Raw genomic sequence first — 26,926 nt, 5'->3', positions numbered from 1 at the left:
AAGATCTTACTCTAGATTGTAAATTTCTTAAGCTTCCTTATATGGGCGAGGAGATGTCAATGGTAATAGTACTTCCAAACGACGGAAATGGACTCTCCTTATTAGAAACCAAATTGACCGTGGACAAATTCAGGAAATTGTTTGCAAACGCTCAGAAACAAGAAACGGTCATTAAAATTCCTAAGTTCATTATGGAAGCCGAGTATAATTTGCGACCAGTGTTTGAAGCCATTGGCATTACGGAGATTTTTGACCAAAAAACTGCTAACTTTACGAATATGGTACCCGACGATTCGCCGGATGTCTATGTAAGCGACGCCCGACATAAGGCATTTATCGAAGTGAGTGAAGAGGGAACAGAAGCGGCAGCGAGTTCGTCAATGACCATTTCCCTAACGTCATTAAGACCACCTCCATTTGAATTCATAGCAGACCACCCATTTATTTTCTTTATCCAAGATGACGTAACAGGGACTATTTTATTTGTCGGAAGGTTTGCCGATCCATGATTCATGAATACCTACAATGACAACTAATATATCATTCTTGAATATAATTAACTCCGTTCTATTCCCCTTTATAGTGTAGGATTGTCTAAATGCATGTATATCATATACCTCCGTGTTTATAAAATGTTTTGAAATTCTACTAACATTTATAAATTAATGCCATAATTTCACATAGGCAATGGAATGAAAATCCCTAAATTCTGAGTAACTGTCCAGGTCTACATAAGAAATATGGTTACAATTTTAACAATAATCATGTTTTGATAAAACTTTCACAAATTGTCTCATGTCAATTCCATAGTTTTCTACAAATTCCAAGACAGGGGTCATTTCTCCTTCTGTTTAGACCTGATTTATCCTATTCACTATTCTTAACAGGGCAGATACAGGACCTCAGTTTAGGGGGGAGGGGCGTAAATAGTATTAAAGACGATTTTGTGGGTAAATTCTCTTGAAAATTTGAAAAAATCAAGATTTTATGCCCCCCCCCCCAAAAAAAAAAAAAGTTTTTTTTTAAATTCGGGGGGTGGGGGGAGGGTTACATCCGGCATGCCCTTCCTTGGATCTGCCCCTGCTTAAGGGCAAAACAAAGATTTATTTATACCAGAAGTCAGAGCCAAATTCAATTTATGTTAGATATCAAAATATCATAAAAGTCCTTGTCAATAATCTTTAATATGCAAGCACTTCACTTATGACATAATGATAAAAGCAACAATACACATATTTACAAATTATGTATTAAAATAAATATAAAAAAAAACAAAACTATTATGTTCAACAAAGATATGTAAAATGAAAAATTAATAAACAAACCATCTTCTCAATCAACGACCATGTACATATATTCACTGGTAATGCATTCTCACTTCCCTCATCTACAGAGTTATCTCCTCTTTATGTAATTGTGACAGATGGCAGCACTGTTCATCACATGAATATATGAAATAGTACCAACAATGTCATATCATAAAATTGACAGAAATAGAAAGCAAACGAAGTATAAATTAATATCTAGGTTACAACTACTTACAAAACAACTGCATACATAATAGTAAAAACACCTTTCAATTTATAATCTTCCTGTAATACTAACCCACTTTATCTATTTGAAAATGTACTATATTTTCACCCACATTTAGTCACAAAAACATTATCTCACATTCTTCATTAGAAATATGTTATTACATACATTACATAGCCAAAATATAAGTTCAAGGACTATGTCATGAACTTTGACCTGCTATGGAAACGACTTAAAATTTACTTCGCAAATTTGAAATTTCAAACGTAGTTGGGAATTTTTTTTTCTGGCCATTCTATGGTTATGCCATATTTCCTGAATCAATTAATGAGATTGAACCATTCTCCTAAATAAAATGAGAGGTAATTCACTAACAAAATGTTTAAACTGCTTGATACAGATTCAACAATAAACAATGAACCCTGTCTAAACCAGGCTTTGTAGGCTGAAGTACATGTATCTGTTCAGTTAAGACAGGTGTTTAGTTTCCATACACAGGCAAAATTATTTCACATGATTTTCACCTGAAATGAGCAAATAAACTAAGTGACTGAGTTCACGTGAAATTCGGGTGAATGGAGCCTTCATGTGAAATTCGGGTGAATGGAGCCTTCACGTGAAATTCACACAAAATGTTCACATTAAATTCGTGTTTAGTGAATTTCACATTAAAATCATGTTAATTTCATGTGAATTTCACATGAATTTCATGAGAAGCTCTATTGGCATGAATTTCACGTGAAAAATATTTGCCTTGTAAGTTGTAAAGTTGTGGGTGTATTGTAAAGTATTTGAAGGCAATTTAGTAGATGATAAGTTTGGTTAAGTCTCCCGTTTATGTAATGTTCAATTAACTATAACAAGAATATGTTTGGTGTATACGTCAAAGAAACATCATCCCACTGGGATGAAAATGTCAGCCAAAAGCCAATCATTAGTCTTCAATGAACAAAAAGGAAACCTTCATACCACAGGGGAGGCTGCAGCTGGCCCCAAAACATTATTATACACATGTATAGCAAAATAGTTGCCCCTACATACTCAAGTATCATAAAAAAAAATAAACTAAAGGTGACAGTTTATTCCTTCCTTGCAACGAGTGTACAGCATATTGAAAGTTGCAGTATAAATGATTGGTATTTTTTGTATTCCTTTTTATACTGGGTTCAGTTTAGACAGGTTTCCTGTTTGTTAACACTGGTTTCACTGTTTTTTAACAAAGTTTTTAATCTTAGGTTGCTTAAAAAGCACCCTTAAACCCATAACAATAACTTTTACATTCCTAATATATACTCTTATGTCATGATTGATATATAGTACAAGACTGTTAACATCAGGAAAAAAATGGAAGAATATGTTAAAACATTAATCAAGGTAAACATATTTTTTTCTATCCACAAACTTAGGTGGGTGCATTAACAAACTGATCATGGCACAACTCATTAAATATCAGTATATGACAGTTATTTATATTGTGTATATCACAGATATGAGGCAACAACAAAAAACAAAACCTAGATTATAACCATCATTTTTGAAAACACTTTGAACTGAAAAAAAATCATTTTTTTTTAGTGTTATTTTGAAACCAGAAATAACCCTAGGAGAAACGCAGTGGTGTATCCGTGTATCCTTGGGGAGGGTACTGGGGTTTGAAAATTTTGTTGATTTTGTGCAAAATTAGCAAACCATAACATGGAATGCCCTGCCCCTTTTCTTGCAATTTTCAAAATTGGAGCATTCTCTGAATTGAACTTCTTTTAACCATCTGTGTGTGAGGGACTGAGAATATGAAGATTCACAACAATATATAATGACAATAATTTTAGATTTTCTTTCTGTCAAGGCAAAACTAAATATGAAAACTATTCCCTATTTATACATACAAACTAAATTATATATAAACATCCCCTATTAGGCCAAAAAGTGTGTTTTCAGATTTCCTGCTCCAAAAATTAAGATAATTATTGGTTTTTCTGTTTTTGTTTTTATTTTGTTTTTCTGATTTTTTAACCTTGTTTCTATGGGGAAATAATTTGTTTCTATTTGGGATACACCTAAAAGGGGGAATGTAATACATTAGGGTTGGAACTCAAAATTGAAGCAGAGAGGAAACCAAAAACACAACTTTCTTGGCCTGATATCAAATTATTGTAAAAATGAACTAAGAACATATCTTTAGAATTTTACAAATTAAATAATGTATCCGAACAGATGACAAAAAATAACTGTCAAAATGGAATAGTTATGGTAACATTTTACAGTTATGACTTACACAGACAAAATGCTTATTATACAAGACCATAATTAAAAAATTGTTTGTTTCCCCTCGCCCCTACTGTGTTTAAAAAATGCAACTGAGTCAAAAATTTTTTTTTGTGTTTTCAGAATTCCTTTTTTTTTTCATTTCCCGCCAGAAAAAGATTACAGATATCCATCGATCCTGGAAAAATAATTCTCAGAAGTTTTCTGTTGTGTTTGTTACTGTAAAGGTAAAATCCATTTAAAGATGGAAGGCAAAACTCCCTGTCTGTAAAAACACGATATTCAGACACCAGTTAAAATTTTAAAAACGCAGTGAATAACAAATTGTATTCTTTTCACAAACACAAATAGTTGGAAGGACGTTCTGATATAGATATCCATTTCAATCTGTTTCAATTCTTAAACAATCTGACATGGAATCCTGAAAAAAATATATATATACCCTGCCTGCCTGGTCAGTACCGAAATTAAGGGCATTAAGGCACAAATTAAGAATCGAAATTAATTGTGGCCTAAATTGTGAAATAAAATATGTGATAACAGTATTGTTCATGAATCAAAAGACAGTCAGTCTAAAGTGAACCTATAAAGAATCTGTCAGTCTGAAGTGAACCTATAAAGAATCTGTCAGTCTAAAGTGAACCTATAAAGAATCTGAAGTATTCTGTCAGTTAAGAAAGGTTTTCGATTTAAAGGTTCAAATTTTATAGATAGATAACCATCCACTTAAAAAGGTGCAAACCTAAAACTTTAACCTTGAACTTACATATATCCTAATTGACCCCATGAACTTGGGTCACTTGATAATAGATACCTTAAAATGACCTAAATAATCAAGAATTTGACAGTGAGAAAAGAAGAATACGAGAAGCATTGAAGTACATGTTAGATGAATGATACACCAGTGACCAGATATATGGTATAAAGAAGTCCTCTGGAGAATCCTCTTCTACATACTTAAACTTCAGATCTGGAAATTTCTGCAAAAGAGAAAAGTCGAGAAATTAGCAGACAAAAGATTAAGTTGTCACTAAACTTTATCACATCAGATAAGAGGTGATCCACACAAGTAAAAAACCCATAGTTTATTTCTAATTCTTATTAAGAAATAAATTAATTTGAGATAAATACTGTAATCTGATTGGTTAAAATAATTTTGTTACATCTCAATGGATAAAAAAAAATATTGACACATCCCTATTCAGTTAAATTCAGAGCTACTTTTCTCATGTTTAAAAACAAAAATATGTTTTAAAATTAATTTATTACTTTGCAAAATAAACAATATGCACATGGAAAATTTATTTTTCAATAGACAAATTCTTATCATTGCCAATTCTTTAATAGATGCAGACAACATAAGGCCAGATAAAATTAATTCTCTGGTTCACACTAATTAATTTCTGAAAAGAAATGAGTAGGTGGATAAGGAAATTAGTTTCTCAGTCAGTCCTAATGTCAGGTGTGTATAGGGGTATCCGATTTTGTTAGGTTTTATATTTTTGTTCAGTGGTGACGTATGCTAGAATAAGTGTGAATGGTACAGGATGTATGTTATAATTTTCTTGTCTTGTTTTTATACATGTATTTAATGGTTTTGTATTTCCATTTGACTTCCACTTGTTAATATGGATTCTTTTTCAGTAATGGGTGGTTTAAACTGTTTCTTCACTCAAGATGATAAAATTAGCTGTAGCATAGTCGAATAAAGGTGTTAATCAAGAATGGGCTGATTGCGTCAGGAGATTTGGATTCTCTAAACAAATCTGTAAAAAACTTGGATAATGTAAAGTTAAGTTAATGTAATGGTAAGTTAATCATCACCCAGTGGTTAAAAAATCAAAGGCATTTTTAACCACTATCATAAAATGAGAGAAATACTGTTAATGTATTGAAATTAACATTAATTTTGTAATACCTTCAATCTGTCTCTTCTGAAAGTTTTAGAAGCCTCTTCAATAATTTCTAAAACTTCCCTTGGAGTAATGTTTGACCTGTGTTGGTCTAACTTGCCAGAATAGTAACACAAAACCTACAATACATATTACAGTTGTAATTTTTCATAGCTGAGATATCTGGCCAAATCAACCAACACATTAAAAAGGAATCATTCAATAGCACATAGATGTATTATCAAAATGAAATTACTTTTACTTATTTCCTATTTACTTATTTTTAGCTATTGTCCTAGTGATCTATTTTTAGCTATTGTCCTTTTGATCTATTTTTAGCTACGGTCCTAGTGATCAACTTATAGCTATTGTCCTAGTGATTTATTTTTAGCTATTGTCCTACTGATTTATTTTTAGCGAACTTGGCAAGCAAGAAAGAAAATGAATGTAAGTCACCCAGATTAAGTTGCATAATAGTAGAAAACTTTTGATTTCGATTAACTTTTGTGTCACATCAAAAAAGGTATTTTAAACCACATGGAAATGGGGTCAGGATATGATATTAGAGAAATTTTTTCTAAGCTTTTCTAAGATCTGCCACCATTTCAACATTTTTTTACTGTGCAATTTTTTTTTTATAAGTAAAGGCAAAAATACTTGCCTGCACGAAAAAGAGAGCTTAAGATTAACTTATCAAAATTTCCTTTTGACTACAAATTGTAGCTTTTCAAACACCATTTAGACATGGAGCAAGGAAGGTAATTCAATTTGATATGATCTTTTTAAAGACATTTTCTTGGTCCTCACATCATCTCAGTCATTCCTTAGCAAAAGAATGATCAAATTTCCTGTTTTGTTTTTTCTGTTTTATTGGGATGCCTTGGAATCCAAAATTACCAATTATATACCTAGATTTACTCTTTATACTTACTGTATCTAAATTCTGGATAAGGTCTTGGAATGTGGGATGTGTTCTGAACTGTGTAAAAATGTCTTTTTGATACAACAATGTATATACAAGGTTTGGATTATGATGTATATTGTTAGTTAAACAACTATTTATAATTTCCAACACCATACGGATTACTTCTTCCAATACTGCTAAATCTTGCATCTACAAAAAAAATCCAATGTTTAATTTTTATTAACATAAAGGTACATTCATTTAAATGTAACATTATTTATACATGTATGATAGATATATATCTTAGTATAGAAAAGTATAGATAATATGCAGAATAAAATACTTATTTTTTCTATTCAGTCAAACAGCAAAATTGAATTTCTGTTGAAAACTTAGATATTTCATATCTAAGTTTTCAACATAAATAATCAGCAAATGCACTGATCTACAAATTTGTTTTGAAAAAAAATTTGAAATATAAGAATAAAAATGGTTTTACAATTTTTTTTCTTAAAATTTAAAATTTTGACTTTGTACAATATAACTTTACTTCATACTTCCATCATCAAACATGAATTATTAGATTTTGCACATTTAAAAAAAAAATTACAATCCAAGGGCAGATAACTATGTAAAATGCAATACTGCCTGTCCTTCATTTCTAACAGTAAAACCCCTTTTTCATGTTTTAATACATTCAATAATTATTGTAATTACTAAATTGCCTAAGTATTTTCTTGGTATTTATACACAATTTAACTATTTCTGCCATTTTTTTAAAAAGTAAAATCAATTAAGAAATAGTGAAAAACATGTATATGTGTAGTTTAGATGATATACATATTGAAACAATACATGTATATTCAATAGATCTACTTATTTATCCTGAAATTTTTATCACATCCTTATATTTAGTAGCCTTTCTTTTTTTTATGTTTACATACCAAAATTCAACATTTCATGAACCGTATTAAGTAATTTTAAAACCAACTCCAAAATGTAGGCAATTTTACATGAAAACAGGAAGTAACCTATGAACCCAATGGTAAAATCGGGATTAGAAAAAGCGGAATACTACTATCAAGCAGAAAAAAATCATCTCTGATTAAAAGAGGAAGTGAAATTGCAAAATATTGTCAGTAACTTTAATGCCTACATGATCTTGTTCAGATTCCTGGTCAGAATCTTTGCTGTTCTCTTCACCTCCCTCCAAAGCAGCATCTCTGATCATATCTATAATCTTTGTATGTTTCTTACCCAGCAATGAAAATAAACTGGAAGAAAAAGACAATGTGAAACCAAGACTTCACAAAAATGTTAAATGAACCTTTAAAAAATTAACTTGCATCTCTTCAAACAAATCATTGTTAAGGTGTTCAGAAGAATCAATCAGTAGAATTAATTTTGCTAAGCATATAATACATATTGTTTGTTTCCCAGATCCCAACGGCAAGAAACAGCAAAAACAGAGACAATCACACAATGTAACTCAGCACAGAGCAATATTACCTATAATTACATTTCATATAATGGTGAAAATTCCCCAATGGATTGAAGAATTGCTTCTTTATCAAATTTAAAATTTCAATCTCACACTGTAATTAGATAAATTTATACTATAGACAACTGTTTATTAATCACATATTCAAGCAATGTCACTTTACTTAAAGACATAAGAATTCAGAAGCAATTCTAACATTTACAATATCGTGTGTTAGTCCTGCTATTGTTCGGTACATGTGGCTGTGGGTTAAACTAGAAAAATCAGATATAATATTTTTGGACTTAGATAACATCTTCCTCAACATTAACGTACACTTACTTGACAAGTCTTTGGGAGACATAGGGATGGAGGTTTGTGAACTGTGCAGACATGTTGGCCAAGGCTGCTAAACAGTTGGTGTGTAAATATTTATCCTAAATAATAATAAAAAAAAAACAGGTGATTAAGCTCATCAAAACATGCATCTGATCAGGGCAATAAAATATAAATTTTCAACAATACAGTAAAACCTGTCTAAACTGAACCTCTTTTTGACTTAAAGTTGGTTTAGTTTAAACATGTGTTCAATAAACAATGGTTGAAATACATCTAAACCAAACAAGAACCAGTCATGCAAACAATTACATCAAGAAAATGGAGATGGATTGTACACACGTTGAGAAAGTGAAGTACAAATGTAACACGCCACGCCCTCAAGGAAACAGAAAATGAGGTAGACAAAAAACACGTGAAGGAGAGATTTGAATACAGAAGGCCAGAAGATTGGAAAGACCTGGGGAGAAATTAGTTAAGAAAAGCAGGTTTTTTTTCTAATGTCTAAGCCTTGAGGCACTCAGGCCTGAGCTTATATACAGGTCACATTCCTCAACTTAAATAAGCGTCACTACACCTAATACTGAGAAGTGAAATGCTTTTCCTTTTATCATGGTTGTATTAAGGCCTTACTAACCCTCATCCTTGTCAGATTATACTGTATTGTTCTTATAACAACCACTATCAGTAACCCGCCAAGTGATATCTCTGTTAAATGTCGATCTTTAAACCAAGGTATATCTCGCAATATCTGAAAAAGACAATTGGTGACATTTAAAATTAAAGAACCTTAGTGAGCACGCTCACATACCCCACGCGTCCCCATGTTGGATACTAAAATAGGAGAAATACATGTAGAACGACCCCGATAAAAAAAAAGGAATAAGAGTGTTATTTTAGGCTTTGGACCTTTATTTTCTAACTAACTTCTGTTACTCAGAATGGTAGTTTAAAACTCGAAACTGTGGTTTCTTTCAGTTTTAGTTAATCCAAAGTAAATATCATTGTAGCAGAACAAAACATACACTTGACCTATAACTTATCATGGTGAATTTATGTACCAAAAATCATGTCATAATCTGCAAGCATTTAGAAAAAAAAGTCAGAAAAATGGTTATTTCTGTGAATTTAGCTAAGTTCAAGGCCCGTAATTTTGCTAAAAATCATTGGACTGACGAACGAATCAAAAACATTATACCCGTTGCAACTTCATTGCATGGGGTATAAAAATATATTTTGCAAGCCGTCATCCTAAGAAAATCCCCACTCCAGCATTCCTGTCAAATAAAGTTTGTATGGTAAACTGAAAGTAGATAAATGAGGAATCTAGAAGGAGAGACACAGTACAAATCATCATTCAAATGTAATTAAGTTAAATACATTTGTATCTTTACAATTCCTCCAATAAAAGAGGAGAAATTTGTTAAAGAAAAGTGTAACAGACAGACAGACAGACAGACAGACAGACAGGCAAGCCAAGGTAACTGATAAAGCCACTACCTATTAGAGTGGGACATAATAAGATAACCTACTAATATTTGTTTGTTTGTTTGTTGGGGTTTAACGTCCGAACAGCAATATTTCAGCTATATTCAGACGAACCTACAAATATGATCACATTTTGAAGTTGCAAAATGACCTTTCAATGCAAACTATTAAGCAATAAATTTCAGAGTATAAATGGCCTGATGCTTTTTCCACACTACAACTTAAAATTACACATTTTGTAATATGTACACCCCCAATTACCTCAACAGGATGTTGACACCAGGTATCAGTCAAAATTGCTATCACTGTACAAGTGTACAAATCATTGAAGTTAATATACAATGTACAAACCATTGGCAGCTGAAAATTTAAAGCAACCTAATTTTCTCTACCATTTTATTCATGTTCTGCAAAGTTACAAGTACTCCACGAGAGTATGTTGATATGTTGATATTGGACAGCAACAAAAACTGCTAAGACAATAATTATGAAACTACATAAGTGTACCCATGTGCACCAAATAGAAACCAATATCATTTAAAGTAGGCAAGACTATTGTAATTACACTGGGATGGAGGGATGGAATGACAGACACACAAGGTGTTTCTAATATACCCCATTTACTGTGTATTAAGTACGCTGTCTTATTTTCCCAACTTTCCAGTGCTTTCTATTAATCGGCAGCTCGAGGCTGGTTAAAATTGAATCGAGCTAGTGGAATAATGTGTACTTTTATTGTTTCGGACTAGTGGAATAATGTGTACTTTTATTGTTTCGGGCTAGTGGAATCCTGTACAGTCCTCTATTATCAGGGATGATTTTACGAAATGGTTTAACAAAGCAGAAGTTGGTAAAATCGGATATAAAAAGCACTAAAAACAAGAGGTTAACAGGAGTCTGAATCGCTCACCTTCTTGAATTTTGCCTTACAAAGGCAATAAATTAAACAAGAAGTTGTCCAACAATTTTGACTAAAGAAGTCTTTGGTAGGACTATTACAAGATCTTTTCAACAATTGAAAGTTTCTTTTAATCTATCATAGTTTTCAAGATATTGACTGAAAACTATTAAAAAAGACATTTCTCCCTTTTCAAGGGCAATAACTCTTACAAGGAGTGTAAAGACTTTTGTAGTCCTAATAATATGGACCATTTCAGCTATTGAAAGAATTTGGATAAACCTAACGGTTTAGGAGGTAGATGTGAAAAACTACTGTCTGACCCCTATGTTCTATTTTTAGTAACGGTGGCCATGTTTTTTGACAAAAATCCCCACATCAGTTCTATGCAGGATACCCCAAGGAACATTCATACCAAGATTGGTTCTAATTAGTCAAGTAGTTTCAGAGGATACGAGTTTTGTATAATTGTTAACGACAATGATGGACACCAAGTGATGGCAATAGCTCACATGGCCTTTGGCAAGGTGAGCTAAAAAAGTATGGTAACGGTAAAATATGGATTCAATTAACGGACAAAAAAATAATTCCTGCAAGCTAGTAATTTAGAAGTTAAAAGGAAAGGAGTGACTTTCTGGTTTTTGCTCTTATTCAACCATTTGTTATTTGGACTTTCCTTTAAGAATTTTTGTTTCGATTACTGCATACATTTTGTCAGGTCGGTAATTTTGTTCATTAAGTATTTGAGGTGTGATCATAACCCCTATTCCGTCAGGAGACGGACTGATATAAAACCTTAAGTCTCGTTTCTGAATCCTGTGATTAATTTGCTATTGTTCGTTCCATTCTATTGTTTTGGTTTGATGTTAAAATATGCAAATTACTTAAAATAAGTTTAACTAAGGGACGGAGCTGTCAGCGGCGTCCTATATTGTATTCCTGAACCGATCCATGCAAAAAAATAAGTTTAAACTAACCCCTATCCCATACAAAATACTGTTTTTACTTTTATGACATACCCTGTGAACTGTGACACAGTTTTTTCTTCCGACTAAAGATCTCAAAATGACTTACAATGTCATGAACAGCTTTATTGAAGATGTCATCTTCACTGAGTATGAGGAGTATAATGAGTGCCATGTAGATATGATGAGAGTTACGATCCTGAGCATGGTATAATATCTTCAGTAACGGCATTACCTGAAAAGTCAGAAAATACAAAGACTAACAAACGTCAATTCATGTATTTTAACTATCAATTCACAATATTTTACTGTTTATTTACTCTAATACAAGCCAATAGACTACACATTAGAACTGTTTACTGTGTAAATAATTTTACTTGTGCATTCCTGTTAACCTTGGAATAGTTACTGTGGGAGATTCTCCCATACCACTGTTTAATGTGGAAGTTTTGTTTTGTGTCAAAATTTAACTATTTATATTTTTCACAAAAAATATAGTAATTTTAACCAAAATCCTCCGACAAATATTATATTTTAATGTGAGAGATTCATAATTTTTTACTGATTTTTTGGGAGTCTCCCCTTAATGTGGGGAAGGTTAACATGTATGCTTGTTGATTAGATGTTCTTGGGATTTCTTTCCTAATCAAACTTTTTTAGCACTAGGGCTTGTCAAACAGCAGCTTTTGGGGTTTTATAATAAAAAAATCCATTAAAATGTGTACAAAGAAAAAACATAAAACATTGACAGTCAATCATTTTTAGCCATCATCATGTCCTGATCAAACTTTATGTAGTATCTATTTCGAATATAGCAAAACAACCTCCTTCTGTCATAGATAATCTTCCCTTTTTCTGACTTGAACTTCAACAAGCAGTACAGTGGATGTTTTACAAAAAACAGAAATACAGAATATAGCAGTTTTAAAGTTGAAGTAGAAAAGGTGAACTGGACTGTGATATTCTGTCAAGATATTAAAACTGACAATACTCCATTTATAGGTGATGTCAGTCAATTGACGTAACATTATCATAGAGTATTGCTGATAAGTTTTAGAATAACGACAAATATCAGACAGTAAGATGATTGAAAAACAATAAAATTACTGATTTACTGCTTACCCAGCTGTTGCACCTGAGTTCATCCCCAAAGTTTTAGGGGCTTTTGATATTGGTTTTAATGCAGAATTTTAGTTTATGCAATTTTCTTCATCAACTGTCATTTTGATGTTCCAAATATTGTTTGGTCCTTTGATTTCACCTTGCTTGTCCTTTCAATATTGTTACATCTCCATCAAACAAACTTACCAACTGATCAATATTTGTTCTGGATAAGATAAATGCTTTCATTGTAGCATTCTGGTGAATAAGGAGATACAATAACAATGTTGTCTGATCATCGCGTAAAGTGGAACAGAGGCTGTTATATAATTCTGTAAAATCAGTCTTAAATGTTGCTGTAACTTTTGTCGGACTTATGGAAGATGAATCTGGAAGAAAATGAGAAAATTCAACACTAATAAAAAATGAAAGAGTCTCATTGTTCAGTTACTGTAATTTGGTTTTTTTTTACCTTTGTTGTCTGGGCTTTTCAGGGCTTACTTAAAAGTGTACTAATACAGGGATGATTTTTTTTCCGCTTTTCAGCGGAATTCCGCTATTTCAAATCCAAATTTTACCATTATCATTCTTTTTTTTACTGTATATTTACTTCTGATATTGCCAATTTTCTGCTTAGTGTTCACACTAGTTGAAGACCTTATTTTGTGATCTATGAATGTATTTACTATTTGGTATTTATATTATAACTATGCTGGTGCATTTTTTGCATTTTCATACTTATTCTGTTAGTAAGCTAGCTTTCTTCGGGTGTTAAAAAAGGTTACATTAAAAGGTGGAAAGTCTTTATGTTTTAAATCGATGGTCTACTTGAGGAAATAAAAAGTCCTAAATTAAATGGCCATAAACAGGGTTGCAGGTCCAGGATCTTAGTACATGGAATTCAAAGATCCTAAGTCATAAATTGAGGGTCTTGGTTCTCATCTCAACTGCTGTTACATACCCCACATGACCTCAAAATGGACATGAAAGTCATAGAAAATGATCCAACTAAAAGTAAAAAGGTCTACTGTTGCAACAAGCATATAAAATCTATGATTTCCACAAAACAAAAAATGCAGACAGGAAATTAACTAAAGTTTATAGCATTGAAAGTGCTATATTTGCATAACTATTTAAATACAACAATGGCATTTTATTTAAAAACATCCAATTGGCAAATGAAAGGGAGGAAAGTTGTAGTTTTACATGCAGTCTAAAAATTGGTCTTATTAGTCTGGAAATAAATACTAGAAACACCATTTAGGGACAGTGATTTGTGACACAGGAGGTATATAACCCATTACCTTGTGAATTGGTGAATGAACACAGGGCCTGCCTGTATGGATTACTGAGGCTAAATTCTGTAGTACAATGATTGGTCAGCACCAACAAAAATAACAAGCTTTGATTGGCTAACAAAGTCTCTTGATATTCAGCCTCAGTTTTTTCAGTCTTGTTGGTCATTCCCAGTGTCATCACAGACCATAGACTTGCTGTAAAAGTAAGCAAATAGTTCAAAATTAGTTCCTATACTGTACCATGGTGGATGGATTCAGACAGTGACATTTACCCCTCTAAAATTAAAAATGTGTTTAGCAAGAAACCTTGATTTTCCACAGTTTTACCATACAGAAGTTTTGGTCATTTCTCAACTCAACAACTGAAAATGTATTAAACATTCAAATGATACTTTACCTGCAACTGAAGCTACCATACTATTAGCATCTGTTGTATGTTTGTACAGTTCTGGGGGACATTTCTGTTGGGCTGAGTAGTTCCGTAATAAAGCCTTCACCAGTAAACAGGCATGTATGGAGCTACAAAATGAAGAATTTTATTTTGAATGTGCATTCTGGTCAGCTGATAGAAGAGTCAACACTTTTGTTTATTGACCATTCACAAACTTAACTTTTTTATACTTTGAACTGAAAATGACTGTTCGAAATCTTTCATAAATTCTTTTCAGTGGTAAATAAATGGAAATAAAGATACTAAATTTCCTCATTAAAGGCCAAAAAGGCATATAAACAAATATACTACACTGGCAATGGAGGTTCACATAAAATTCATGAAATTTTCTACCCCCACCCCACCCCACCCAAAAAAAAAACAACATTTTTTACAGCTTTCGTGTAAATATTGCTTAGCAATTCACAATAAGCATGACTCAAACAAATTTATTTTAAATGGCTCAATTTTTAATTGAAAAAAGTATTTCTGTCCAGATTCTCCAAGAGTGTTTAAAAAAAAATTAACTCACCATCTTCCCTCCATCATATATTTAAACAGTATAAATTTACTGGCAGGCTGTGGTTGAAACATTTGTAAGGACAGCAGCACCAACAATGTATTCAGGGCTTCCAGGTGAAGGGCATAGGTAAAATTCCTAAGATAGGAAAAATAATCATTGTAATATCATGTATGCACTATTATTATCCAACTTACGAAGTCTAATAGTCACTATAAAAAAAAATTATAGATTCTTATTCAACTTTCTGAACAATGTGGGCATGGAGAGCAAATTTTATTCTCTATTTTTCCCTCACTACCTGCCACTTGTGCTGAAAATCTAGCGTTGCTGTTCTGACCATCTGTGTGTGATTGGTAATTGATTTTACCTGCACAAAAGTATTGAAACAGCTCCAAGTTCAAAGTACATATTTTCTACATCTACACCTATACCAGTTTCCAATTTTTTAACCATTTTAAAAAGAAATTACAACAAAAAATTTGGTTTTTCAAACAGAAAGTTACTAAATAACTATTTTCATAAATGGGGTTCAGACAAGACATGGAAAAAAACCTATAGCACAGAGCTCATAATGCATTGTAACTGAAATAAATTTCTGATAGTAGAGTCCTTAAAAATCATGGCAAAGCAAAGCACAGAACTATAATCACCATAATGGCCTGAGGAAAAAACTAAGCTGTTTTTGGAATATTTGTGATTCTAATTGCCATGTAATGTAGATTTGAAACTTTACTTTACTACAATGTTCAAAGGCGCTCTTTCAGCAGTGATGCATCCTTTGTTAAACTTTTGTTGTTCGGGCCTTTCAGAGCTGACTAAATGCATGTTTACACTTGTTGAAGACTTTTTGGTGATCTCTGCGAGTATTCAGTCTTTTAAATTGAAGTTATATGCTGGTGGATTTGTTCTGATTTACCAAATTTGCTCTCTTTTTCATTAATATTTTTTTTAAAACCGTAAATTTTTTTAAACATGTTTTTTTTACCAATTCAAAGAAAAATATAATGGCACACACATTAAATGTTGAAGGTTTGATGGAGCCTCTTGTTGCCTCTTTTATTCGGTATACTGTATGATGGTATCAGGGATCATCTCCAAACATCTTTTTTGTAAAAATATCATGAAAATGAATTTGTGTATGCATTTAATTCAGATAACTTACAACACAGGAACATCTACCAATAATTCTACCAGGGAGTTCATCAACTCCTCTGCTAATGGTCCTACTTCATCAGCCTCAACATAACCTGTAAAATAAAGGTAAGGTAAGTTATTCTTCCATTCTGTATTATCAGTTTTCTTTTTATGATAAATAAAAGGAGTGATATGAGTAAAACCATTTATACTTTAAAGCAATACACAATCAATAATCTAGTGTTTCCCACAGCTTATCTTAGCATACTCTAGCATCCTAACATTTTTTAAACCAAATTTGTACCCTGTCATTTCCATATCATGTTTTGAAGGGCCCAGCTTTATGAAGGGTAAACTGCCATGCAACTTATAGTAAAATCCGATTAAGGTTACCTCCCTTTGATTATTTACGAAAATTTCTACCTACATTGTCTTACAGAGCTATCTAAATCTCTCAAGAGCCTACCTGGATTTGTAATGTGACTGGTATCAGTACAAATCAAATTAGCATAAAAACTTACCATCCATATTAGGAGGTCTGGCTTCAAACTGTTGGATAATGAGCTCTTCACTGAGATGTTCCACGAAATATTTACACAAACTTCTGATAATAAACAAAGCATTGTACGTCTGCCACGTGAATATATTACTGAAAGTAGAAATGATGGAAACAAGATCATGAAGATGAAAAGATGTACCTAAGAACATGATAAACGGCACTCCCCCCCTTTTTTGTGTTTTAAAACATTCGTCAAAAAACGCCACATAATGACATCAAAATGTTTATTGTGTTTATCTGGACATCACAGAATCCTGACAAGTTCTGTAACTATAGGAAATATTTGCAAATTTTTCAAAAGTGAGAATGATCTACATGAATAAAAACATAATCAAAATCACTGATAAAGCTTACTCTTCACACTGAGCAGATGCCTTCAGTTCTGTAGCTCTGACTAGATAATTACGGACCAGTGATCCAAAGTTCCCCGACTTTGCATTATTTATGGCAAGGTTCTTACAAACAGCAGAAGTTGATTCTTCAAGCAGTTTGGCATCAGAACTGAAATGAGAAAGCACATATTCTAGATTTTAGATAAAGAAAAAAAATTTGTAAGCAAGTACTACAATACTCAAAGATTGTGAAGTGATGAAAATAGTGTCAGATGGAAACGATGGCAATGTATAAATATAGTTGATCAATAAGCATGATTTTGACGTCTTGGATAGAATAATGCCAATAAACAATAACAGTTTATTAGCTTGAAATAAAAACAATATATGGATGAGGCTTTGATTCAGGGCAAAATGTGAGGTTATACAAAGTTTGTTTTTTTTTAATATTTTTTATTTATACCAAATTCATATATCCCTTGTGGGAAATTTAAATTTTGAAGCCTCTAGTTTAGAAATAGAGGAACCTGGACCTTGGACCAATGGTAGTTTTAACTCCAGATGCATAAACAGGGGTTTAAAATTACTCATGGTCTGATGCCAAGGACCCTCCGTTTATGACCCAGAACTATTCAAATCTCTTTAACATAGGTCATAGACCTTTAATATACTACATGTACATTGAAAGCCTAATTAAATTGTATTGGTATCATACATGTATTTGAAGTAACTGTATCATAACTGAAATTTGTATCATATTTGAATTTTATTGAAATTTAAATATCAAAAAGAACACATTACAATTACACTAAAGAGACTTGATCCAAACAGGCTTAAAAATAGAACTAACTGTATACCTACCTATTGATTGGTATGAGGAAGGAGTATGATAAAAGTTGGTTCCAGAAAGGGTCTATGGTAGAGAGAGGTTCTGTTCCGGCTAACTTCACCAAATACTCATTGTTGGTTAGCTCACTGATGCTACTGCTGTTAGCACCCATTCTGAAATAGCACATACATCTACTTGTCAAATTTTTGAGTTGGAATTAGTTAATTTAATTATTTCAGTAATATCAATAGACCACTGATTAACAGTGATTTGCCTACTGTTTTTGGGAAGGGGCCCCGGGGCCATGCAATTGGGAAAAAAAAGTGTAATATCGCTATATAAATGAGAAACACTACAGTTCCCCTCAGTATTGAAGAGTGCAGATCTCCTTTGGAAGACAATTTGGATACAACAGAGACTGAAGAAAACTTTATATATGTACATCTCTCATCAATAATTCATCTCAATAATGCATATTGTTTTCCATTTTCATTAGTTTCAAACATTAATAAAACATTTGTCATTTGAATCATTTATTAGTATATTAAAGTTGAAGTTTTCTTTCATGTTGATTTTTTAAGCCAAATGAATCTAATTTCCGACATTTAGCACTATCAGCTGAGCTCAATTTTTTTAAATACATACAACTTGGAATTATGAGCACCAGCAACTGAATTGCCCAGTCAGAAAAGGTCTCTGTCTTGTATTCTTTGCCCCATAGGCTTCTATAGTATACCTTAAAATTTCATGATTTTTTAAAAAATAGAAAAGGAGTTTCAATCTAACATTTGACCATGTTTTTCCATTAAGGAAATTTTAAAAATAATTTTTAGGTCCATTTTAGAAAAAAGAAAGGCACAAACTTTGGTACACCAGGACAAGTCGAACTAAAAATAGACTTTTTCTACTTTCACCTTTATTTCGAGTTCATACAATAGACCCCTTCTCTGAAACATTACTTTTCATGAAAATAGACAATTTAATAGTGTTTTTCCTCAAAACAGCTTTTTGTGTCATAAGCTGATATTTACCCCGTACTTTTGATGAAAAATGTTAGTCATTGGCCAAGAAACAAAAAAAGGAAAAAGGCGAAAAGAAAGCACACTATATTTTTTAGCCTCCATGTTTTGACGTACATCCGCTGAGGAATATGTAATACTGATACCAAATATTCCACTGACATATTGTATGGGTCATTTTTCGGCTTGTCTGTTTTACTTTTTTTAGATTCCTTGAAGCGCAACGATGACAGAATCGAATAGATTGCAATGTAATCATAATGGCATTGATAGTATCTGATAGTATAAGAAAAACTAACGAAACACCTGAAAGACGATTCAAATGAAAATACACAAAGTATGATACGAAAAAAGAACATGATCGTGAGGTCGAGGCGACCGAATGTCTATTGACAATTGGGAATTTTACAACCAAAAAAAGAGGATTTTTAGAGCCTTTTTCTCAGTGTAATTGGGACCGAAATTCGGACCTAAAATAAAGGTTGGAAAATCACCGATTTAGTATTGTTAATTACATTTTGAAGATACAAGAATATAATACATTTGTTCATGTCCTATCTGTTCAAATAATTCAGCACTGGGCTTGCTAATTAGTCACAGGGTTCTCTATGGAGGAAAATTTTACAGCACAAAATTCTCTGATGTTGACATATTGAAGCTGTACATTAATTTTTTATTTTGTTGTTTTTGGATTTTGTTTGAATATGATACATGTATTTATTTAATAAGTGCATTCTTCCTTAACTTTTTTCCTAGTCATTGTAATTTTCCTTTTTAGCAATAAAAATATAATGTATATATATAAATTACTTGGGCCTTAAATAATATGTAGCCAGAAATAGTGTAAATTGTCAATTTACAAGAAGTCATTATAATGAAACCGGCATGTATACAACTGCAAAAAATACATAAGCATGAACTAAAGAAGTTAACATGTGTGGGGGAGGGGGGGGTGTTATTAACTTGATTCATAGACTTCTAGCAAGTATCAGATGGAATAAACATTGTTTTTGGGATTTATTTAGGTTCGAGTTCTTTATGTTAAAAATGCTTTTATATTCAACCTTAATTGATCTTTGCACTTAAAAAAAAAATAGCCACATGCTTTTGGCCAAGGTCGATATAGTCAATTTTGATTGACTCACTATAAATATTTTTCTCTAATTGACACTTCCCTTCAAATCAATTTGTAGGGTAACTACATGTAATTTAGAATCTTATCAACAATGTTGTAATTGTCTTCAGATTGGCTTCAGTTGTAAATTTGTCATGATTAACTGGTTTATAAAATCTGAGTCAATAATTGATGGGTTTTTCAGGCATAGAATGATTTACGCAGAGTTCTGCCCAGGATTTTCAGATAGCGCTGTATTCAGTGCAAGTGACACGACATTAATATGTCTCGTGTCGAAACGAGCCACTTTGTAATTAATGTATTACATAAAGATTGAACATTTGTACATGGCTGTTTATGTTTACATGAATTAATTGTATTTTTACTTTTTTCTTCTTTTACAGTAATTTTAACTTTAATACCATTCTTTTCATTTTTCCTTTTTAAATCAACAGAAAAATTAAAGGTAACTTTCAATATATTTATAGATTTAGAATATTATCTAATTAGGTACATGTAATAGACTACTCTGGTCTTAATATTCATGTCTCCAAAAATTTGCAGGAAGTAGTGTGGAGTTGACCAGGAGAAAACAAAAATCTTATTCTTGTTATTTAAAGTTGGCATACTTCTCGATTTGTTTTGTTTTTAAATATAATGTTTATTCATGTAGTTTATTTATGACAAAAACACCATATCATGATTTACAAGGAAATTTTTTTCCCCACAACTGTTGTACTATTTTTAGAATTCGGGGATTTTACGATCTATTTCTTAACTAATGTTCCCGCCAAAAACATGTACTCTTGATACAAAACAATATGGCAATATCGGTTTAAAAAGCTGATTACACTGTAGTATGCCATAAATGACCTCAGGGCACACACGTTTCCTGCCATAATTGATTTTTAATGCACATATTTAACTTAATAGCACAGCGCTGAACAGGGGAGAACACTGATTTACGTGTTTATCATGGTAGAAGACAATTTAACCATGGCACTGATTTTTCAACCATGGCAGCCCCTCATTTTATAAAAACAGGTCATTAAAGCCCTGATTAGAGAAAGAAATTGCGTGATCATGCTAAGAGATGACCAACAGCTATGCAGTGAATCTAATTATTCATAAGAAAAAATTAAGCATCAATGATGCTGTCAAGTGAAAGGCAACTACAATGATTGAATGAATCACATTGGCCAGTTTCAATTGACACTATAAGTCAAAAACATTAACAGGGCCCTGATATATACAACAATATATGTGTTGTGTTAGTATATATCGGGGCCCTGACAATGTTTATGACATATATGCATGTATAGTCAATTGTGACGGGCCTCTGGCTCTGTGAATGAATCAAGAAAATGAAGACGTAGAAAAATATTCCGTAGTGTGATTTTTCTACTTTTAAAACGCTTCGTTAACAAAAACCCATAATTAGAATATAAGGATTTCAACACACATACGTTTTTCTTCAGAAATGGAGCTACATTCTACAGAATATTAAATAATTGGTTCTCTCGTCACTGAAAATAAAGTTGACAGTTCTCCACGTTGCACGCAGAATCCAATTGTCTTTCCGCTTCCGGTAAAGGTGAGATCGGCCTTTTAAATTTCGCCCCATTAAAATGTGTCGTGTACATTCATTATAACACTACGAATGCGGCGATTATGTCCAGCAGTTGATCTGAAGATTTTGAATGGGGTCCTACAAAGATTTCAGAAGAGGGAACCCTGACTATTATTGGTTCACTATTGTCCTTATTTTACCTACAGCTTTTTGTTCTAAATTTTTGTATCTGTATTACGTATAATCAGTTTATTTCTGTTTTCACAATAGACTCAGACCTTTTTGAACTGATTTTCAGGTACGTTAATTGTGCAATATGCTTTTCATAGTGGCCACGTTTAAAGGAGGATTGCTATGATAACGCCAAATCACTTAAACCCCTCCATTTAAAACTTTCAGTTTATTTTTTTTTATTGGTAAAGTACATTGGGGCAACTACTTTACTGTATCCTGCAACTGTGTATTATGGCAAGCCGAAGTGGACAAAATGCCCATTTATAAATATTTATAAATAATTATAAATATTTTTAATTCAATTATAAATATTTATAATTCATTTATTAATATTTATAATTCATTTATAAATATTTATAATGATGTTGTTATTTATAAATATTTATAATTCAATTATAAATATTAATAGATGAATTATAAATATTTACAAATGAATTATAAATATTAATAATTGTCTGGTATTTATTAATATTTATAATTGATTAATTAATATTTATAAATCCAATGCAATTACACATGTTTATAACTCATTTATAGTTCATTTATAGATATTTATAATTCATTTATAAATATTTATAATTATTTATAAATATTTATAAATCGGCATTTTTTCCACTTTGGGTTGAATTATAAATATTTATAATTCATTTATTAATATTTATAAATATTTATAAATGAATTATAAATATTTATAATTATTTATAAATATTAATAAATAGGCATTTTTGTCCACTTTGGCTTGCCATATATTATGATGTTTTGCAGGGTGCAATATGGTGCAAGGGTTTCCTCGATGTTCATTGTTGATCGATGGGTGGCCGTAAGCTGACATTTTTCCATCTCGGTGGGGCTGTTGTGTCTTTGATACATTTATCATATTCCTTCGTGTACATAGCCAATAAAGGCAAATAAAATAATTTTTATTCTAAGCTTCAAAGAAGTAAACCAAATTCTCGCTTAGCTTCATCCAGTATATAGTCAGTTGAGAAATTAGAATGTATGTTAAAATCAATAAATAGTTGTAATGAAAAGTAATTGGATTCAGTACCATACACAATCGTTAGAATTATATGTGTGTGTGCATCTGCTACTATCTACCACATATATATTATTGGCGAATTATTTGGGATAATTGTACCGAAAGGATAAGACTGATGCCTGTTATCCCTATTTAACAAGGGAAGCACTTATAGAACTGCAAAAAGTCTCAGATAAAACACAATCACTTAGAATGATGCTTCAATATCACTTTTTTTGCTTTTTGTGAATTAGTTGATTAGTTTTTCTGTGATTGCTAATGGAACGAATAAAATGTGAAACTGATTTTGGATGTAGCCAAAGAGCATGCATACATGATCAGAAGCAAAATATATAATATTTTTTTATCTACCTAATGGAATGTTGCTGCGACTTTCGCAACACAATATATAGAACCTGTTAAAACCCTGTAACATGAGATTTCGTTTCGTGGCTGAGCTTAAAATGCTTAGATGTCATAACTCATCAACCTAAAGTGAACATCAAATATAAAGTCAGTCCCACGATGGATTGGTGATATTTCGGCTAAAAAGATAATTGACCAAAATTATAATATTAGCATAAAATTGTTTAGCAATCTGTTGTCGATCAGGGACTGAGCTTAAGACAATAATAAATTATAAATATTCACATCTAAAGCACTTACTAATTTTCCTTTCCTTACGGACAAGAACTTAATGGCATGATAAAAAATATGGATTTTCAAATTCCTTTTATACCGAATTTTCGTTAAAACAGATGCTTTGTCACGTAGAGTAAAACGGACTTGATGATAATCATGGTGTCGAGAAGATTTTGCGTTATCAAATGTTTGGGTAAAAACGTTGTATTGTTTTAGTATTTCTTTTACCAATGATTTGAATAAAATTTAATATCTTAACCAACAAAGGTTTCGTATCTCAAAAATTCGTTGCTGGTAGCTTTGATCCCTGGGCTTTATATTTTTTGCCAATAATGAACATAGCAATTACGTTCAATTTGATTAAAAACACCATAAGTTAGAATGTGTTTTATATCGCTACCACTTACGTTAGCGCAAGGGAATTGTATGTTGTTTTTATATTTAGGATAATTCGATCAATACTACATTCCAATGATATAACAAATTTCAAACATATTAGAATCAAACGCTAGATCGCTGTACGAACTGATCCTTATCGATGTAGCGATATTCATGACAGGAAGAAATTAACATTTCTCTGAAACCTAAAAGCATCATTATAATGAAATTTAATAATTAGTAAAAAATCTATATAACATATGTTACAATATACGATATCACGGGATATTAAATTTTCTTCACATATATAAGGCTAAAACACTGCAATTGGTTGTGAGCAAATTTAGCTAAACATCAAATGATGAAGACCGTTGTGACAACGCTTGTAATTTACGGTTGCGTCATGCTTTGCAAATGTCACCAGAAAGATGGTAACAAAATCTTTCTATATTTAACCAATAATTGTATTGATATAGTTACCTTGTTTCTTAAATTTCAAGTGTAACGACAATAGTGTAATAATATTAACGGTGAGTGCATCATGAGTCGAATGTTACTTAGTTTATAAATTTGTATATCGTAATTATTTGCATTTTTTATGCATGATTTTATGTTTACAAATAATGTAAAAGGCTTTATTTTGAAATAGCGCCTCCGACTTAATTTTTATTGTCTTTTTTATAATATGAAATTTATATATAAAAAAATGAAAAAAAAATATTTCTAAATTCAAAATTCGCCTTAATATGATACATGTAAGCATTTTGTATATCATCAAAGAAAGGGGGAATTTGTTTTTTTGCCAGAAGATTGTCGGTATCCATGGCGACGGATAGGAATAAAGTGTTATTTGATTGTAAAGGATAAAGTTTCGGCAAATACAGCTTTCGTAAGTAATCATGTACTAAAACATGTGGAGCTTTCCCTACGTACCTAAAATCTCCAATTCGTACCACAGAATCGCTAAATTTTCTATCTGAAAAAAAAAAAAATACAAATAATCCTAAGGATTATCATATGTAACTTGGTGCTAACAAACATACATGTGTGACCGACAGATATAATTTCCTCTCGATAATCTTACATAAACTAAACTATATTTTGTTCCATCTATATAACCATTGTATATTGTACCTTACATACTTGCCATATCAAGCACATTTGGGCGTGTATTGTACATATGTACCTTTGTTTATGTTTTTGGTAATATTTTAATTACAATTTTACTGTTGTGAAGTATTTGAATCATATTCTATCGATTTTATGCCCCATTTTATAATGAAGTATTTTTTATTGTTTAAAAAAACATGGCATACCTTGTTTACTTTGGAATTTGTACAATGATCTGCATATTTTTGTTAAATAGCCATCTATCAACATTTCATAAAATTTCACGATAATTTGATTCAGAGTAATATTTGCATTTTCTTCCCAATGTTCATAGTTACTTTTATTGCAAGTAAACACCTGCTTTAGAATGAAGTTATTTTTTTTAAAATTGTGCTAAATAAATTAGAAAAAAAATGTTACTAAAAATTTTGATTAATTTTAGGCATTGTGCAGCCGCCGTGGAGCATACCTGATAAATCTCGAAACTGTCGAAGAAGCCATGCTTATTCGGTATGAACTTCAACAAATGAACACAGGTATTGCTAGCTTTTGAAATAAGAATAACTTTTCCTCAGTACACAAATTGGGAATGAATTACAACAATATTGTGACGTAACATTGTTATTCTATTTGATGTAAATACACATTGTTTAAGGAGGTAGACCTAGGGTAAGGGACATAACTCTTTAAATCAGTGATATATTTGTATCATATCAAATTTCACCAACGCTTTTAAGTTTTCCTTTGAAACAGAATGAAATCCGCTCAAGTTACTCTGATGCTTATATGAGATTTTTGTAAAATGGTGAATACAAACATTCCAATGATTTGTAATAGTTGTGTCCCATACCCTAGGTCTACCTCCTTAAGATAATAATATGAGTGCGCAAAGCATCGATTGCTATAATTTCTTTATAATTTTCCATTATCACTATAGTCAATTTCAAATCAAGGACGTAATTTGCAAACAGTTTCTTCTTTTTTTTCTTTCGAAATTAAAACGATGAAATTCAAAAACTTCATTATTTTTAGGAATGAACTTTCACGTTGGAGGACGCAACATAAACCGGTATAAACCGGGTGGAGATTGGAGATGGATAAAGAACGGGAGAATGTTCAAGATGACATACTATGCTTTCGGAGCAGGTGAACCTAATGGTAGTAATGGATCACCGGAGGACTGTATGGTCTTTTATTTAAAAGATCACTACCAGTTTCATAATGTATTTTGCTGGAGCACTGTTCATGACGGCGGTTATATCTGTGAAAAATAAAGACTTTCTCAAATACATTGTATTTCATGACATTGTTCAACCTTGTTTAAACTTCAATGTATGATACGCATTTATGAAATTTCTTCCCACATTTCTGCAAAACAAAGGAAATTGATATTTCAATATCTAATCTTAAAATTAATATAGTTTTCTTCGTCTTTTTTATGACTCACCTACAAGAAAAGACAAACTTCAAACATTAGTGTTTTACATGAATTTGCAAATCAAAATGCAGAGGTAAAAATACGAAAATAAGATAACTATGGTACAAATAACACAGTAAATAAAAGGCAGTTGACATTTTACATTCTCCGTATTTCTTAATAAATTTAATTATTTCGGAGAAAGAAATCTTAATGTCATATTTAATTTCTAACTTTAAATCGAATATGTTAAGATGAATCTACAAACAATAAAAAAATACAAAACAAACAAAAAAGTTTAAAAAGTTGTTTTTTTAAAGAAAATAAAACATGTCGCTCTTAAGAATAAAACCTTTGTTCTTCGGTGACTTGAGGACGAATCAGGAATTGATCTTTTGTCATGTTAATATCGTTTGAGTTTAAGTGGAAAAATGTAATCATCTCATTGTCACCCCAA

At 31.5% G+C, this 26,926-nt stretch overlaps 3 protein-coding genes across 4 annotated transcripts in view; 2 read left to right on the top strand and 1 right to left on the bottom strand.

The window, feature by feature from the left end:
- The window catches only part of LOC148597000 (leukocyte elastase inhibitor A-like), a 1,818-nt gene extending 1,172 nt beyond the window's left edge, over positions 1–646 (top strand). The window contains exon 2 of the mRNA XM_088562753.1: positions 1–646. Within this exon, the coding sequence (XP_088418879.1) occupies positions 1–509 (509 nt within the window). The 3' untranslated portion in view covers positions 510–646.
- Positions 647–1,165: 519 nt separating this feature from the next.
- On the bottom strand, positions 1,166–21,682 carry LOC148596999 (dymeclin-like). 2 transcript variants are annotated; one of them, XM_088562751.1, is made up of 16 exons: positions 21,567–21,682; positions 18,000–18,140; positions 17,161–17,307; positions 16,769–16,896; positions 16,276–16,360; positions 15,123–15,248; positions 14,558–14,679; positions 14,167–14,355; positions 13,070–13,251; positions 11,871–11,996; positions 9,048–9,161; positions 8,417–8,511; positions 7,751–7,868; positions 6,622–6,804; positions 5,717–5,830; positions 1,166–4,778 (listed from the first exon to the last, which is right to left on the bottom strand). In XM_088562751.1, exons 2-16 carry the CDS (start codon positions 18,137–18,139, stop codon positions 4,632–4,634), a joined length of 2,016 nt encoding a protein of 671 aa, XP_088418877.1. In that variant the 5' UTR covers position 18,140; positions 21,567–21,682; the 3' UTR covers positions 1,166–4,631. The 2 variants fall into 2 exon arrangements, with proteins under 2 accessions (XP_088418877.1, XP_088418878.1); XM_088562752.1 differs by having other exon boundaries at positions 21,563–21,662.
- Positions 21,683–24,235: 2,553 nt separating this feature from the next.
- LOC148596998 (C-type lectin domain family 6 member A-like) lies at positions 24,236–26,341 on the top strand. Its single transcript, XM_088562750.1, has 4 exons — positions 24,236–24,373; positions 24,749–24,831; positions 25,495–25,588; positions 26,085–26,341. Exons 1-4 carry the CDS (start codon positions 24,301–24,303, stop codon positions 26,324–26,326), a joined length of 492 nt encoding a protein of 163 aa, XP_088418876.1. The 5' UTR covers positions 24,236–24,300; the 3' UTR covers positions 26,327–26,341.
- The last annotated feature ends 585 nt before the right edge of the window (positions 26,342–26,926 follow it).

Source organism: Perna viridis, chromosome 15 (genome assembly GCF_037379345.1).
Source record: "Perna viridis isolate PV_CMFRI_1.1 ecotype Kerala chromosome 15, ASM3737934v1, whole genome shotgun sequence".
Taxonomy (NCBI): Eukaryota; Metazoa; Mollusca; class Bivalvia; order Mytilida; family Mytilidae; genus Perna; species Perna viridis.
The sequence above is the reverse complement of the archived record's forward strand: the minus strand, read 5'-3'. Positions and strand labels throughout refer to the sequence as shown.